The sequence below is a fragment of the Arabidopsis lyrata genome (assembly GCF_000004255.2).
Source record: "Arabidopsis lyrata subsp. lyrata unplaced genomic scaffold ARALYscaffold_4, whole genome shotgun sequence".
NCBI lineage: Eukaryota > Viridiplantae > Streptophyta > Magnoliopsida > Brassicales > Brassicaceae > Arabidopsis > Arabidopsis lyrata.
The window spans coordinates 19541714-19555482 of record NW_003302552.1 but is presented as its reverse complement, the minus strand read 5'-3'; the positions used below and the strand labels follow the sequence as shown (position 1 = coordinate 19555482).

The window sequence follows — 13769 nt, the reverse complement described above, 5'->3', positions numbered from 1 at the left end:
AAAAAGATACTCAAGGAGGAGGAGAAGAGGGAGTCACTATCAAGACATTGTATCTAACGGACGTCTGTTGGATCATTATCTGATGGACAGTCTCAATTTGGGACAGCTCGGACATATCCAGAGTGGAGCGAGTTTTACTTGCATAATGAGACTGAAGATGAAGATGAGTTTATGTCTCCTGCATTTAGAGAATCTGATTTCTTTATTTTACCTGAAAATGCTCAGGATAAGTTCATCACAGATAACCAATTCGAGAACATGCTTGGTGTTTATGATAAATCATCATCTCAAGGGTCTCAAACCGAAGCGAGTCTCGATTACTTAGATAAGCCGTTTCTTCTCGGCAATGTGGAGGATGAGGATGAGGATGAGGATGACTCAAAAGATTACATTGGTCTTGATGATAAAACTGATGAGCTTGATCTCAAGACCGGTGATCAGGTGAATGTAACAGATGAAGAGGTTGATGTTGTTCATGAGGTTGAAGATGAATATGAAGTATTTAATCTTAGAATCATTCACTGGAAAAACAGGTATGATCATTTTCATTAGCTAGTCTTTATATATGTGATCTTAAATAGAAAGAAAGATGAATTTGTAATTTACAGGACGGGATTCGAAGAGAACAAGGATCTACCAATTGTGATAAACTCGGTGATTGGAGGAAGATACTACATAACGGAATACATTGGTTCTGCTGCATTTAGCAAGGTGGTCCAGGCACATGATCTACACAATGGGGTCGATGTTTGCCTCAAGATTATCAAGAACGATAAAGATTTCTTCGATCAGAGTTTAGACGAGATCAAGCTATTGAAACATGTCAATAAGCATGATCCTGCTGATGAACATCACATCCTGCGCCTCTACGATTACTTCTACCATCAGGTAAGAGATCTGGAGAGACATACATATCGGTTGCTCTCAATGAAGTTACTAATTCTTGAGTGTATGTAACAGGAACATTTGTTTATTGTCTGTGAACTTCTCCGAGCAAACTTGTATGAATTCCAGAAATTCAATCAAGAATCAGGAGGAGAACCATACTTTAACTTAAGCAGACTTCAGGTTTGTTGTTTCCCTGACCCGAAAAAATGCCTAAAAACAGCTTTTCTTATCTCTCTTTGATCTTTTTTGTTTCCTCAGGTTATAACCCGTCAGTGTTTGGATGCGCTTGTGTTCCTTCATGGACTAGGAATCATACATTGTGATCTCAAACCTGAGAATATACTGATAAAGAGTTACAAAAGATGTGCGGTGAAAATCATCGATCTTGGAAGTAGTTGTTTCCGCTCTGACAACTTGTGCTTGTATGTACAATCTCGTTCTTATAGAGCTCCTGAAGTGATTCTCGGGCTTCCATATGATGAAAAGATTGATTTGTGGTCTCTTGGGTGTATTTTAGCAGAGCTCTGCTCTGGTGAGGTACTTGTCTAGTTTCCATCAAAAAGTCTTATCTATATGCTTTATCCCACATACTGAAGAAACTAGTAACACAAATTTATCAATGTGTGCATCAGGTTCTGTTTCCAAATGAAGCAGTAGCGTTGATATTGGCTCGGATTGTTGCAGTTTTAGGTCCTATAGAAACAGAGATGCTAGAGAAAGGTCAAGAGACACATAAATACTTCACTAAAGAGTATGATCTCTACCACTTAAACGAGGTAAAATTTCTTGATATAACAAAAAAACTCAAAAGACTTATTGCTTGAATGTGACACATTGTTGTTTTTTTGTTGCGATAGGAGAGCAATGAGATTGAATACATAATCACAGAAGAATCATGCTTGGAAGAACAATTACATGTTAGTGATGAATTGTTCTTAGATTTTGTAAGGAGTCTACTTGAGATCAATCCATTAAGACGTCCAACAGCTCTCGAGGCACTTAACCACCCTTGGCTCTCTTCTTCTTCTTACAATTGATTTTGCTTGTTCTTGTGTTGGTTGTTTAGTTTTGTCTTATTCTTTGTTTCTCCAGTTTTTTGGGATCTTGTTTGTGATTTTTTTTCAAGTCACTGTAATTTGGTAATTGTGAGATTATGTGTATAGAACGGTTTACATTGATTTCACATTGTAAGTAAAAAGCTTGTGTGGTGCGGCATAATACATAGTTTCTCAGTTACCAGTTGTTCTAGATCAAAACTTTGGACTTACGACCATAATGTGGATACTCTGACGAGTGACGACCATATATGATCCATCATTATGGTACCTAATCTTTGTACCAAATAGTGTCACCTAGATTCCGATTGTTAAGTTAGTAACACCTAACCTGATAAACTTATTTTAATTCTCTAACGATTCTGCTCTGTTTTTATGTGTGTAATTTCGAAAACCTTGATGAGAGATGTGGACTAGAGGCCTCTCTATAGCTGATGACGAATTTTTGATTAAAAAAGCTCTGTTTCTTGATGCCATGTCGTATAAATCCCTATATCATACATGTATATGCTCTATTTCTTATGTAACTTAGAGTTCTTGTTATCTCAATACAAGTTATGTTTGTTCATTCTTGTCTTTAGGGAAAGGCTAAGAAGGTTGTTGAGACTGCAAGAACTTCAAACATCCAAGGTATTCATCTTCCGAAGGAACAAATTAAACATTTATTCTCATTACTCTCTAAAATATACGTGAAAACAAACTTTCTTGCCAACGATCTTCTTTTGTTCCAAGAACTCTTCCACAACGATCTTCTTTCTTCTACAATCTACAAACAAATATCTTTCCCCATTCTCACTTGAAGTGACATCAATGAGTTAGATTTTGACCCTTTTGGCGTATTTCATATGCTTAGCCGCCTCTCTGTTTAGGGTGAAACTGTTTCTTTTAATGGTTTTCTTAATTCTCTGAGATTATGAATCACCACAAAGATTCTCATGTTCCGAGTTACTTATCATTTTGGTTCCACAATGTCATGTCATTTTCACAAAAACAACCCCAAAACGTTTGGCTCAAAGTATACCAAAAATTATATTTTGACATTTTGCTTCGGTGTTCGTTCGTTCCACATTGTATTTAGAAATCATATAACAATTACAATTAGCACATAATTTTGAATAATGTTTTAAAATAGATGATCGAAATAACACGTGATTTTAGTTTGAATTTTCAAATTTAAACTCCATATACCAGTAACCATAGCCCCCATGATTTTAGTGATTTCGCATCAACTGATAGCTAGTTCCTTAATATCTGCTTGTAATTTTCTCAATTTTGGAAATTAAGTTACAACTTACAATTCATTTCTCATATATTCTTGTGAAGAACGTTTACTTTTGTTAGATCATGGGATTTGTGTTGAGTTAAAAAAAAAATGGTGACCTTCCCAAATCTCAACTCTGATGCTGGATTGAAGAAGCTGGACGAGTATCTTCTCACTCGTTATTACATTTCTAGGTTAAACCTTGCCCTTTCTGTCTCTTAAGTAGTGCACATTATCAAATAGATTAGATTCTACTCAACCTTTACCTTTTGGAACAACCAGTTACAGATTTAATACGTTTAAAATGTTATACTTTTACAGTTACAAGGCAACAAAGGATGATATTATTGTCTACGGGGCTCTTTTAAAGCCTCCAACTTCACAGTATGTGAATGCTTGCCGTTGGTATAACCACATGGAGATCCTCTTGAGAAGAGGTATCTCGTAAGTTTCCTCCACTTTTCTTGTAAGTTTTTTTTTTTTTTTTTTTTGTAGGGATTTTAGTCTAAGTCGTGTCTTTATTTGCAGATTTAACTCTTCTGAAGGGAGTGGTGTCATTATTGATGGATCTTCTGCTGTTGATTCTAAGGTACTCTATTGTTTAGTGTTCCATGGAATCATATTTGGCTCTTAATCTCTTATGTAAGATTATACACAAGCTAGTGTCTAGTGAGATCATTTTCTTATATATGTTATTGCTTCCATCATATTGTAGGATGGTTTGGTTGTTGATGATGATGATGATGATGATGATAATCAAGATGTTGACATTATCAAGAAAGCTGCTGAAGAGAGGAGAGCAACTTCTTTGGAGACATCCACAAAGAAGGAAAGTAAGTTATGGTTTGGAACATTATTCTTGGTATAAATTCTCATCATTTGTCTTAAATGGTCAATAGATAAAATGGGTTTGTTTCTTCGAATTTTTCCTTTGGGCAGCTTGGAAGTCAACACTAATGGTTATCATACCACCTGATGATGAGATGGACATGGAGAAGCTAGAGAAAGATGTAAGATCTATTCAAATGGAAGGATTGGTTTGGGGACCATGTAAGTTTGGTTCATCTCTAACTCCCTCATACATGTTTCTAAATATCGGACAGGTATACTAATAATATTTTGATTTCTCTCAGCAAAACTTTTTCCAGTTGGTTATGGAGTCAAGTTGTTGCGAATCATATTCATACATGAAGAGGACCTTTGTGATGACGACACCCTTGTCGATACACATATATATAACTGTGGGCGTGTCCGGAGCGTTGAAACTTGCAACTTGGAGGTTTGTCCGGCTAAAGATGATGGTGACTTACTCGAGGAGGAGATCGAAGAGGAAAAGAAAGCTTCCGGGAAATCAGGGCTAGTGGTTTTCAGGTATGGTGGTAAGACTGACATTCAAAAGGTAGAAGAACGTGTAAGATCCAAACAGAAGGAAGGAGTGTCTTGGGGAGCAAGTAAGTTTGGGTGGATCTCTTAGACCCTCATATCTTTTTACAATGTGATATTCAAATATCTCTCTCTTTTTTTACAGCAAAACTTTTCAACGTTGGCTATGGATTTACATATTTCCAGACCATATTCACCATTGTTGACGACCGTGTGTCTCTTGACACCATTCGCCGAAAAGGGTTGCGTTTTATTCCCTTGAACAGAATATGTAAGTGTTCAAAATCCATTTTTAAACTCCTTCTGGATTACATGTTAATGCCAAAGATGTTTGTTTGGTATTGAATCTCGGCTTGAATCATAATGCAGAGGCTTGGAAAAACTCTCAAGTGGAAGGTGTTAGGGTAGTTTAATTTTCTGTTTACTGCTTTTTTCTTATGTAATGTGAAAATATATCTTATGTTATCTCTCATTGATTTTGATATTTTATCATCTCGTTGTTTCCCTTGTGAGTTTTGAATAAATACGGTTTTACTTCTACCAAATCTCATATATTTGATAGACGACAAACTAATTAAAGAGAAAGATATATAACAACAAAAGTTACTCCAAAGTATTTAGAAAATTTCAAGGTTTCTTTTAGGTTCAGTTCCACAAAACTTCCGAGACAATCAATTTGGACAAAACTACACAATACTCTAGCTAAGTCACAAGAAACAGAGTGAAACAGCAGCGGTAGCTTCTTATACACGCTTCCTTCGGAACACTAAGATGGAACTGTTCTTGTGGTAAACGCCACCAATCGTTTCGATAGAACCTGCAAAACTTTTTTCACTTAGAGGAAACTCCAAGTCCAAGCATTGCTGGTCCTGAATCTCCAAAAAATCTCTTGATCAACTTTCCAAGTTCAGTTCAGCAATGGAACCATAAAAAGATGGCGTTCTCGCTTCAGGTGAGTGACGACTGATGAACGAAATCGCCTGAGATCTAAGCTTAAGTAGTTTCCTGTGAGTACAATTGTTGATGTTTGATTGTCAAGATATAGCAATTCCGATTTTAGTGCTATTTTTATTTGTATACAAAACTTCTAGCATTAAAAAAAAAAAAAAAAAAAAAAAAACTGATTCATATAATCAAATTGGTGCAACTAATCATGATGTATGTAGAGACAACAACTATAAATCTTGGTATCCTTAACCAACAAAATAAAACTATAATCGATTTCATGTTTATAAAAACCTTAGATCCCTTTATTAATAAAACACGTTCTCTTTCACAAGAAAAGAAAAAACCCTAAAAGACTTACCAACAACAAACAAACCCTAAAAACACTCACACGCACATAAAACCCCTATGATGGATTCTTGAAGGCTGCGTTCAAGATCTTTGGACTCAGCATACCCTTTACAGGAATCCTAGTGGAATCAATAGCGAAGCAAATCTTCCGAGTCTCTTTGTGCCTAAACATCCAAATAGTGAGAAAATCAACATGCTTCTCGAGCTTATATTTCTTCACGAAATTCTTCCATCCAACACTCATCAAAATAGGTGTGTCCTTCTTCCACATCTTGAAAACCATCTCATGAATCTCTCCCTTTGGTCCATACACCGAGACCTTTTGCCCATGAATCCCAAGTTTCTCTGCTTTTCCCAGAACATCAACCATCATCTTTTTCACCTGCTCCTTCCCTAACATGAGCCTGCACTGATTGTCCTTCACGTCGCTACCCGTCAACTGCTTCCACATCAGTTCGCTGCAAGCTCCCATCGCATCTGGATCACGGACAAAGATCCTTCTCGGAGGATTTTTCGGCCTATTGGCCTCCCAATCGATCATGCGCAATAGGGTTTCTTTGGAATTGTCTACCTCTGCGACTTTTCTCTTCTTTTTACCCTTCTTTTCATATGTTTGGTTAGAAATTTTCACTTCCAACTCATCCTCACTTACGGATTCTTCTTCTTCTTCTTCTTCTTTCTCAAAGAAAACAGGGTATTGTCCTAGTAGTAACAATGCTAACGAGACCTCAGCTTCGTCTGGAGTTACATCCATCTCCTGAAGCTCTTCTTCGTTATAATGTTTTACAAACAAAACCTTTATCATATATATACTACAAATTGTATCCTCCACATACATAATTCCTTTTCCGATTTGTATTATGAATTATGAAAAAAAACTAACAATTCCTTTTCCGATTTATCAGCTGTTTATTTTCCTTGAAGTAAATGGAATTGAATTGCATAGTTTAGTTTTTTTCATGTATATCTCAATTATAAATTAACCCATATTTATAAAATTCTGTATATATCTCAATAATGAATTAACTCAATATGTAACAGCTTTGCAAATTGCAAGCATGGATAATCATCTTACAATAGATTTTACATATTGAGAAAAATATAGACTCTAAATAACATTTTCTTCAATATGCATGGTAGGTAAATTCACTTCTGGAGATATCAGAGCAAAGATCAGTTTGATCTTTCAAGCTACATTATACAATACCTCAGAAGCTTTTTAAAATGGTGCAAATTCTTTCTCAAAGACACACATTTCTGTTAAGCCAAATCATTCGAAGATGAAACGCATAAGAAGCCGTACTGATTTCATTTTCTCACCCTTTTTATCATACAATGGCACAGATCGAATCCCCGGTCTTAATTCTGCAACAGGCAAGCATGTTTGTCCCCCAAAATCATCCTTCTCCGACATATCATACTCTCTTACTTCGATCCTAAGCAATGCAAGCTCTGGAACGGTTAATGGGAAACTAAATTCCTCATCCCAAATTGGATACCAATTGTCTTCGATTATTTTTGTCTTCTTTTTCGCGTTATCCGCTGGTACACCCACTATGAACATCTACAAAACTCACAAGTCCGCAATCTAATAAGGTTTTTGAGGAATTTTAAGAGCCCCAATTTTTAAAATTGAAATTACCTTAGTGTAGAAATCAGGAGGAGAATATGCGTCAAAGTGAGTGTGACTGAAGTCCATACGCCATCCATCTCCCATATACACTTTCACCTGTTGTAAGAACCGCGGCAAAAAGATAAGGCTGATAACACTTTGAAATGTTAAAATATCCTCTAAGTATATATGGAAGTTGTTGTTGGCTTGCCTTTAACGTTTCTTTCACAGGGAGTTTCTTCCTAGGGTCAAAGACTTCGTCGTGAAACCCTTTCTTCATCAAGAAGTTAGGTTTCTTGACATATCCACAACCTCCATTAGCTCTAAACATGCCGTGCATCAACCACAGAGATTTCCCATATCCCTATACTCACCAAATCTTTCATTTGTTTATACAGAGATCTATCAAGTCTTTGTATATAAAGACTTTATCCATCACAAAAGGTAGCTTAAGAGTCAAGGTATCCATAGACCTTATAAAACTTAGTTTGTTACCTGCATGTTGAATGCAATCATTTGCGCTCCGTGAGTCCAACCGATAAGAGGTTTGTAGTTTGAGGAGTTAAATCTTGTCCCTTTAGGGTATATCCGAAGCAAATTCCGCTGTGTAAACCTAAAAAAAACATAGAGATCAAGTTGCAAACCCGGGCCTATAACGGGTTAGGGTGGTATATAAATTAGTATTACCTTACAACATCCTGACTATTGGATGAACAAGTCCTGTCAAGTTCCTGCTCGCTTAAACTCAAACGTCTCACTTTATCCACCACAACTTTCATCTCTTCTTTCACCGTTCCCTTTGGTTTCCCTGCATGAATGGTGATCAACCGTTTGTATGCAGGTTTCTGATCTTCACTAGCCTCTTCATCCTCTTGATCACTATCACTCTGATTCAAAACTCAAAAACTAAATTATAAGAAACAAACAATGTGTGACCATTTTCATAAATTAAGTCCCTTTTTGTTACCTTGCTTTCAAAATCTTGGTCAAACAACATACTTTCTAGTGTCTGAATCTCCTCTGTTCTAGGTGTTTCTTCCTCGGACGATGGAGATACATTATTATCCTTCTGTTTAACAATCGGATTCCTCGATTCGAGATACTCTTTAGGCGGTTTGGTTGAGATGATTATCCGATGAAGCAGTGAAGCAGGAGAAGGAAATTCCACTAAGCTATCTGATTCAGGGTAATACAACATCTGCCCAAATATCTGTGTAGCCATCTAAACAAAGAAAAAAAAAACCCGAAAAAAATTCAAACAACATCGAAATCAAACTGATTGATAACCACAAGATAGATATATAAAATGTTATACCTCAGCAACTTTGGCTTGAAGATCAGGTGTAAGATGATCCTCTAAAGTGATAATAACCGGATAAGGCGAACTAGAAAACGCGTAATCTCTTATCGATTTCAAGCATTTGATCAGCGGTACAGGTGTTGTAAGCGTTCTGAAGAATCAAGAAAACCGCGGTTTCTTAAAATGTTTTTGACTAAGGAGAAAGAACAACAACAAGAATGAAAAAGGTTATATATATATACCTTCCGTGAAGGACATTGATATCTGTTCCAGTAGAGTTAGGCCAAAGATCGAGCTCGATGACTCGAACGCCTCTTTGCAAGGCTTTGATCACAGGGACTTCGCTACAATCGCTGCTTAGTTGATTACCCGTAAGATACGAATTGTGTCCTGTGTATATGAAGTAATGTGACAATGGAGCTGTCATATCTTGATGCACCTGTTTCAAAACACACAAGATTTAACATTTTCACAAAAAAAAGTTTCGATTTTCGACAATTTAGAATGTTTTTGAATGTTTTACGTGAGGCGTAATGGGAGGATTGAGATCCTCGTAAAAGAGGAAATTGAAGAAATCGTCGAGATCAAGTCCGTGGCGCGTGAAGCGCGTGACGTGGTGTCGCCGTCGTATAACCTCATCGATTAACCGTTGAGCCTCCGCGACGGTGGTTCCTGATTCACCTTGATGGTCATCAAGGAAAGAACAGAGCTGCTCTGCACCCATTACACCGGATGATCCGTCTCCGTCACTTGAATCTCCGTCTGTTCCGCCTCCTCCTCCACCGCCGCCACCGACGGCGAATTGACAAAAAGCGTCACGGACGTCGTCGGTAGGTGTGACTTCGTTGATCTTGAATTTACGGTTGAAACATTTGAACATCTTGTAATTGTAACTACCGCTATCGTTATTATACGACTCTGTTTTCTTCTCCTTCCCCATTGTTTTTAAAACTTAGGGTTTGATTCTTCGAATCCAGAAAAAATGTTTTGTTCTTCGAAAATTCGAAGAACTGAGAGATTTGGGGATTGAGAAGATTTTGAGGAGAAAGAGGAGAGTTTCCTATTATAGAGGAGGCTTTGAAGCGGGATCGTTTGTCTTTTTATGTTTTTCTTATTCTTTTTGAATAATTATTCCTACCTTTTCGTTTTTTTTTCTTTCTTTCTAAAATTTTATTACTGATCCTTCTTCGTGAAGAAAAAAAAAGATATGTTGAAATTACTAATAAGAGAAATTCTTAATTTTAGTCTCGTTTCTTTATTTAGTAAAGATCGTTTCTTTTATACATTTTTTCAGGTGGGAAATTTTGTATTAGTCTAAGAATAAGATTACGTACATGATATGGTTCATGTTTTATGATCGATCATCAGCCATTTTAGTAATGTTTGATTGTATTTTATTTAATTAATGTAGAAATCATGCATAGTTCGTCTACATCACGTCGACTTTGGATCTCTGAATTATTAAACTTTTTTTTTTTCTAGTTTCATCAAAAAATGGTCGATTGGTCTTGCAATGATTTTTTTGTTTAATTAAGATTAGTTTTATGATTTTGTGATGGTTATTTCAGAATGTGCAATGCATGTAGGAGATCAATCTTTATTTCAACATTTTAGACTATGAGTCAATGACGATTCAGGTTATCTCGCCGAATTTAGTCTTCTTCCTTTTTTTGGGGTAAATTTAGTTTTGTCAACATTTCATTTGGTGATCTATGCAAAAGTATGAGATGTAATTACACTGTGTGAAACTGATAAACAATGTAAAGAGACTCAACTCGGTTATGTGACTGAAGCGCCAACCTAAACAAAGTGAGAGAAACACAATAACACAAGATGAATCTTCAAGTATGTTTCTCATTAAAGCTTGAGTTTACATGTTGGCTTTATGAGGTTGTTGGGATGTTCTTGAACTGTGTCCTCCATGTAACTTGATAGTCCCTGAGGTGTAGACACGGAAGCCATTTCTGGAGGAAACAAGTTTGATGCCTTTGTGTATATTGGATTTGGAAAAAGTGTGATAACATCTGTGATAGTGCTTAGGAACATGTATTGGTTTGATGAAACATGCTTTTTCGAGTTGCGGAATTGCGTGAAGATGAGAAGGAAGATGGATGACAAACTCTCCAAAGTCATTAGTAACACCTTTTATCCATTTTGATCTCTTTTGGAATCCAGTGTGACACTTAATGGCAACAGTTGCACCTATAATATCATGTAAAGAGTCAGATGATGTTTTCATTTTGTAAACAAAAGGCATAAGACTTAGACGTAGTGTTAAGGTTCTTGAGCTTCCAACATCTAACTTTTGATGTGGAATCCTAACAAAGAATACCTGAAATAGGGGTGTTGCAAAGAAGAGACCCGGTGATAACTACGGATGAGAGTTTGTGTTCGCCATAGCCAGCCATATCCGACATCTCCCTTATGCTCCATAACTTGCTTGAAGCTGTGAATGCTCCGTTGAAGAAGAAGAAGGAGAGTAACAAGAAGCAACGGAGGATAAAGAAGCTCTCCATGTCTCAATATATGTCACTTTTCTTTAAGAATGATGTGTGTGAAGAGGATGGATTTAAGGAGAGCAAATAGTCAACTTGTCCAACTCCATTCGCCTGTTATTTGTTTTAATCTCAATGTGTTATCTCAGCTAACTACACTTTGGGGAAAAGTGTAGTAGTTAGCAGGAAATGAAGAAACTAGCCTACCATCACAGAGAAGACTGATCAACTGACTTTTGTGGGTTTGGTCAGTAAGCACTAAGCCACCATTGGTTAAAAGGATTTGTTGACCAAAACCACATTTTCTCAACACTTTAATGGGCCTCCATATCTGAGCATCTGACATCTTTACGGCCCATTAATTTTCAAGTGGACAACCTGAAACAGAGAAGGTCACTGATCCGACTGGTCTATGTAGCTTGATGGTTGACTTTTCAAGTCTTTTCGTTGACTGATGATAAAAGGCAAAGAAATAGAGTCAAATATATGTCTCATTGAAGCTCCAACTTGTCTCCCCTAATTATTGTGTCAATAGATTGCTAACAATCAAACTCTTTAGACGTTTTATTCTTATCTTTTGTTAACTTATTGAATTGTGTATTTGTGTCTAATGTATTAGATCCAAAGCCCCTTGGCTCATTTTTTTTGTTTAGTGAAACACAAATACAAAATTTAGAGGATGTTTGTAACATTTGTTATTGTAATATGAAGCATACATAGGTTTTTGATGGTTTCATAGAAAACCATTATACAGAATCACTTTATTTACTGAGAGATCATAAGTCAAGATAAGAAAGAGTATTGGTTAGTCTTATTACAGCAAATTGGAATTGGAGGTTGAATAATTTAAATTTACAGGAAATGGTCAAATCAGAGAGAGATGATTCAAGCATCATCTGCATCACTTCCACCAATATGCCTTCCATGACTACTCACCCAATAGTTGCTCCCATCAGGACCCGATATCTTAAATCTGCGACAACAATTTCAAAATCAAACCCGGTGTTCTTGAAACAGAAGTCCTGATATGTTGGAAATATAACCTTTCAAGAACAGATTTTCCTTCCTTGTACTTCTGATTCTTCTCATGAGCAGTCTCCTGGTAATAAAACAACACACAAACTTAAAGTTACAACCACCTGAAGAATCGAACACCGATAGGTTCTTTTACAACATTCGATGTCTTGCTTACGTATCTCCAGCCAACGATTGATCCACACGAGACACAGAAAATGTCAGCCACAGTATGTTTTCCAGTCATCATCAGTCTTTCTTCAGTCTCTCCAATTGAAACATTGGCACTAAACCAGATCAATCATCAACAGAAAATCATTGGATGATCATCATCATCATGACTCATGAGGTGCCTTAGAAATAAGAAACACTTACACCTTATTGAAGAGATAAGCCTTCCCATGCTTGCAGTGAAAAGACTGAACAAGAAACATCAAAACACAACACACTACAGTGTTAGCTCAAGAAACAACAAATGCAGAATCAGGGAAAGCTCATTAGCTTCAACTCTCTGTTATTCTCAAGATGCATAAAGAGAATCCATCTTAGACCACAGAGAGAATCAAAAAAAAAAAACTGGTGTCAGATGATTGCTTTGCTTCTGTCTGATCAGCTAAAGGGGAGCTCAATGTTACTGTGATATAAACTAAACAACCAATGAAATCATTATCTGATTAATGGCAAGTACGCAGAAACAAGTACTGAACCATAACTTCAACAATGTAGTTACTCAAATTGAAAATATCTGAAAGTAATCTAAGAGTTAAATTTACAATCTCTTATAGTATACATAGCATGATCTCACTCGCAGCAGAAGAGAAGACACAACAAAAGTATTTCTCGTAACTTAAGCTTATCAACACACAACCACATCTCTTCTATAGAATCATCTATCATTATATATTCTCTCAAATTTGAGGAAGAAGAACAACAAAAACAGATTAATCACAAACCCCCATAAGAATAATCTCCAGAAAAGTCAAGAATTGAGAAAAGAGACAAAACCTTGGAGATGATGTCTTCATAAGTAGCAAGATGAGTCTTACAGTGTTTGCAGCTATAGATCTTCCCTTCAAGATTAACCACAAACAGCCTCCCCATCTTGAATCAAATCAAGAACACAAAAATCTGCTGTGAACAGAGTTTTCGATCTTAACAAGAAAAACGAAACAAAAAAAAGCCAGGGACAGAACAATTCAGACTCTTTCTCTGTAGACACGAATCAAAACTTGATTGGGTCGAATTTGGTGTTGTTCTGCAGTTAAGCAAGAAAAATGTGGATGGGGAAGGTATAACGTCTTTTCTCAATTATTCACTTTTTTTTTTTCTTCTTCAGCCAAGAAAAGTGGAACAACGTGTACTCTTCACCAATTGCATTTTCTATATTCATGTATATTTTATTGCTTTCTTACACTTTCTTTATTCCTTGGTCTATTCATTTTAAGATTTTCTTGAAATTGTATTT

General features: G+C 36.4%; 6 protein-coding genes across 7 annotated transcripts in view; 2 read left to right on the top strand and 4 right to left on the bottom strand.

Annotated features, from left to right (window-relative positions):
• The window catches only part of LOC110229314 (serine/threonine-protein kinase ppk15), a 2817-nt gene extending 693 nt beyond the window's left edge, over positions 1–2124 (top strand). The window contains exons 2-7 of the mRNA XM_021029099.1: positions 56–533; positions 609–888; positions 961–1068; positions 1147–1425; positions 1521–1664; positions 1746–2124. Of these exons, the coding sequence (XP_020884758.1) occupies positions 56–533; positions 609–888; positions 961–1068; positions 1147–1425; positions 1521–1664; positions 1746–1925 (1469 nt within the window). The 3' untranslated portion in view covers positions 1926–2124. The remainder of the gene's footprint in view (positions 1–55; positions 534–608; positions 889–960; positions 1069–1146; positions 1426–1520; positions 1665–1745) is intronic.
• Positions 2125–3188: 1064 nt separating this feature from the next.
• On the top strand, positions 3189–5684 carry LOC9315915 (elongation factor 1-delta 1). 2 transcript variants are annotated; one of them, XM_021027472.1, is made up of 8 exons: positions 3189–3398; positions 3526–3648; positions 3733–3793; positions 3920–4037; positions 4144–4254; positions 4338–4655; positions 4733–4858; positions 4957–5684. In XM_021027472.1, coding segments are annotated over exons 1-8 (942 nt in total). In that variant the 5' UTR covers positions 3189–3315; the 3' UTR covers positions 4959–5684. The 2 variants fall into 2 exon arrangements, with proteins under 2 accessions (XP_020883131.1, XP_020883130.1); XM_021027471.1 differs by having other exon boundaries at positions 4733–5684.
• Positions 5685–5695: 11 nt separating this feature from the next.
• Positions 5696–6699, bottom strand: LOC9315914 (putative B3 domain-containing protein At4g03160). Its single transcript, XM_021027473.1, has one exon. It carries the CDS (start codon positions 6686–6688, stop codon positions 5939–5941), a length of 750 nt encoding a protein of 249 aa, XP_020883132.1. The 5' UTR covers positions 6689–6699; the 3' UTR covers positions 5696–5938.
• Positions 6700–6892: 193 nt separating this feature from the next.
• Positions 6893–9964, bottom strand: LOC9315913 (phosphoinositide phospholipase C 6). The gene is made up of 9 exons (XM_002879800.2): positions 9319–9964; positions 9038–9234; positions 8811–8946; positions 8463–8717; positions 8183–8382; positions 7991–8108; positions 7707–7859; positions 7526–7612; positions 6893–7447 (listed from the first exon to the last, which is right to left on the bottom strand). Exons 1-9 carry the CDS (start codon positions 9733–9735, stop codon positions 7154–7156), a joined length of 1857 nt encoding a protein of 618 aa, XP_002879846.1. The 5' UTR covers positions 9736–9964; the 3' UTR covers positions 6893–7153.
• A 463-nt stretch (positions 9965–10427) lies between these two features.
• LOC9315912 lies at positions 10428–11607 on the bottom strand. Its single transcript, XM_021028226.1, has 2 exons — positions 11128–11607; positions 10428–10997 (listed from the first exon to the last, which is right to left on the bottom strand). Exons 1-2 carry the CDS (start codon positions 11309–11311, stop codon positions 10666–10668), a joined length of 516 nt encoding a protein of 171 aa, XP_020883885.1. The 5' UTR covers positions 11312–11607; the 3' UTR covers positions 10428–10665.
• Positions 11608–12039: 432 nt separating this feature from the next.
• LOC9315911 (protein yippee-like) lies at positions 12040–13740 on the bottom strand. Its single transcript, XM_002879798.2, has 5 exons — positions 13310–13740; positions 12680–12723; positions 12483–12591; positions 12334–12389; positions 12040–12263 (listed from the first exon to the last, which is right to left on the bottom strand). Exons 1-5 carry the CDS (start codon positions 13403–13405, stop codon positions 12176–12178), a joined length of 393 nt encoding a protein of 130 aa, XP_002879844.1. The 5' UTR covers positions 13406–13740; the 3' UTR covers positions 12040–12175.
• Between the last annotated feature and the right edge of the window lie 29 nt (positions 13741–13769).